Here is a 2,352-nt window from a genome sequence, read left to right as displayed (position 1 = left end):
AGGATCTGCCGTTAAGAGAGTCATTTCTTGAGGAGCAATTGCTAGCCATTGATTCATCGGCATCCTGGTATGCTGACATTATAAATTTTTTGGTAACGAATCAATTGCCCTCAGGTTGACCGAAGGCAAGGAGAGATAAGTTGAGAAGTGATGCCAAATATTATATTTGGGATGACCCATACTTGTGGAGGCAATACTCGGACCAGGTGATAAGAAGGTGTGTAAGTGCCGATGAGTTCCATTCTATTTTGACTTTTTGTCATTCATTTGCATGTGGGGGGCACTTTGGGCCAAAACGCACAGCTCGTAAGGTGTTAGAGCGATTTTTATTGGCCAACTCTTTTTAAAGATGCATATTTGTTCTACAAATCTTGTGATAAGTGTCAAAAGGTGAGGAATATTTCTCGTAGAGACCAAATGAGTCAAACCTCCATATTATTTGTTGAAATTTTTGATGTTTGGGGTATAGATTTCATGGGTCCCTTTCCCTCATCCTTTGGTTTCTTGTACATTCTACTTGCTGTTGATTATGTTTTCAAATGGGTGGAGGCAAAGGCCACCCAAACTAATAATTCTAGAGTGATTGCAGAATTTATTAAATCTAACATTTTTGTCCGTTTCGGAATGCCGAGAGCTATAGTCAGTGACAGGGGCACCCATTTTTGCAATAATACGATCACTGTTCTGTTTCGTAAATATGGCGTGCTCCACAAAGTGTCCACTCCCTATCATCCACAGACGAATGGTCAGACTGAAGTGTCGAATAGAGAGGTGAAGTTAATCATAGAGAAAATGGTGCAGTCTGATAGAAAGGACTGGAGTTTGAAGTTGGAAGATGCTCTCTGTACTTACCGCACCGCATACAAAACACCGATTGGGATATCCCCATACAGGTTAGTTTTTGAGAAGTCTTGCCACCTCCTGATGGAATTTGAACACAGAGCATTTTGGGCGCTCAAGCGGTATAACATGGACCTTATGGAGGCCGGAGGACATAGAAAGCTCCAATTACAAGAGTTGGAGGAGCTAAAAAATGAAGCCTATGAGAACGCCGCAATTTATAAGCAGAAGAGCAAAATTTTTCATGACCAACAAGTCTCAAGGAAGTCATTTGTAATAGGGCAAAAAGTCCTACTTTATCACTCGAGACTTAAGTTTTTTCCAGGTAAGTTGTGTTCGCGTTGGATTGGGCCATTTGTTATCTCTAATATTTTTCATTATGGTGCAGTGGAGATCCAAAACTTGAAAAAGGAGAAAAAGTTCGTAGTTAATGGTCACCGTCTAAAATCTTATTATGAAGGGTTTAACAGTGAGCAAGTGGAGATTATATCTCTTAATGATCCAAATCGTGAGGTCTAAATAGCTGATGGCCATGTTTAGCCAAAGAAATTAAAGAAAGGTGCTGCTGGGGAGGCAACCCAAGGAATACAAAATTAGTTGTGATCATTTTTCATTTACTTGCGATTTTTCAGTCTATTTTTATATTTTGATTGTTTTTGTGGTGATGAACAGAAGACTAGGGGTTCCAAGGCGTGCCCACGCCTTGGAAGGGGTACGCCAGGTCAACTGTGCAAATTGAAGACTAACAGTTCCAAGTCGTGCCCATGCCTTGAAAGGAACTCTTTTGGACTTTGTCAAGATGCGACGGTCAGAAGGCTATGGCCTCTAAGGCGTGCCCACGTCTTCCAATCTGTGGGACAACAAAAGTCAAAATTGACGGGGACCCTCTCTGACCCCACTTTTCTACTTTACTCTTTTCCTTGTCTTGTCTAGTTTGTCAAGACCTGTCAGTCTAGCTTCTACTTTTTCAGTTTCTTTCTTTTGACTAAGTCTCACTTTCTTCTTTTGCCTTGCTTTCTTGGTCCGCCGCCATTCTCCATCGCACGCCTCCTCCACCTGCCATCGTCTTTGCCGCACGCCGCTGCCTGCCGCTGCGCCATTGTCTGTCGCCCGTGGTCAGCTGTCGCACTCCGCCACCAAACCTACCAGCGCGCGAGTTGCCTTTGCACATGACATTCCCTACTAGCACGCTGCCTGCGCGCCTGCTCTTCCCTCGCGTGCTCCTTCTCCCTTTAGCTCGCGCGCCTGCAGTCGACCCAGCAGCAGCTCCGCGCTTTCCCAGTAGCTCGCGGTCTTCATCTACAAGCCTGCCAGACGCGAGCGACCTCGCGCACCCCGCACGCCCAGCATACCTAGCAGTATTGCCCCGCCTGGCACGACCTGCCCTGCCGGCCAGGCCCTTGCTGCGCGCGACAGCCAGCCCACGTGCCCCACTCCGCCAACAGCCCTCTAACAGCGCGTCCTTCCCCATCCGTACGAGCACGCGCCGCCACCCTTTGGCTCCTCTTCTTC

At 46.4% G+C, this 2,352-nt stretch overlaps 1 protein-coding gene across 1 annotated transcript; it reads left to right on the top strand.

The window, feature by feature from the left end:
- Nucleotides 1–624: 624 nt before the first annotated feature.
- LOC140035589 (uncharacterized) lies at nt 625–1,359 on the top strand. Its single transcript, XM_072076878.1, has 2 exons — nt 625–1,165; nt 1,301–1,359. The coding sequence occupies exons 1-2, from the start codon at nt 625–627 to the stop codon at nt 1,357–1,359; spliced, it is 600 nt and encodes a 199-aa protein (XP_071932979.1).
- The last annotated feature ends 993 nt before the right edge of the window (nt 1,360–2,352 follow it).

This window comes from Coffea arabica, chromosome 2c, assembly GCF_036785885.1.
Source record: "Coffea arabica cultivar ET-39 chromosome 2c, Coffea Arabica ET-39 HiFi, whole genome shotgun sequence".
NCBI classification, from domain to species: domain Eukaryota; kingdom Viridiplantae; phylum Streptophyta; class Magnoliopsida; order Gentianales; family Rubiaceae; genus Coffea; species Coffea arabica.
This window is presented reverse-complemented; position numbering and strand designations above follow the sequence as displayed.

Coding starts and splice junctions, on each gene's coding strand:
- LOC140035589 (XM_072076878.1), top strand. CDS start 625: ATGCCGAGAGCTATAGTCAGTGACAGGGGCACCCATTTTTGCAATAAT. Junction 1,166..1,300: donor GAGACTTAAGTTTTTTCCAG/GTAAGTTGTGTT, acceptor CTTATTATGAAG/GGTTTAACAGTGAGCAAGTG.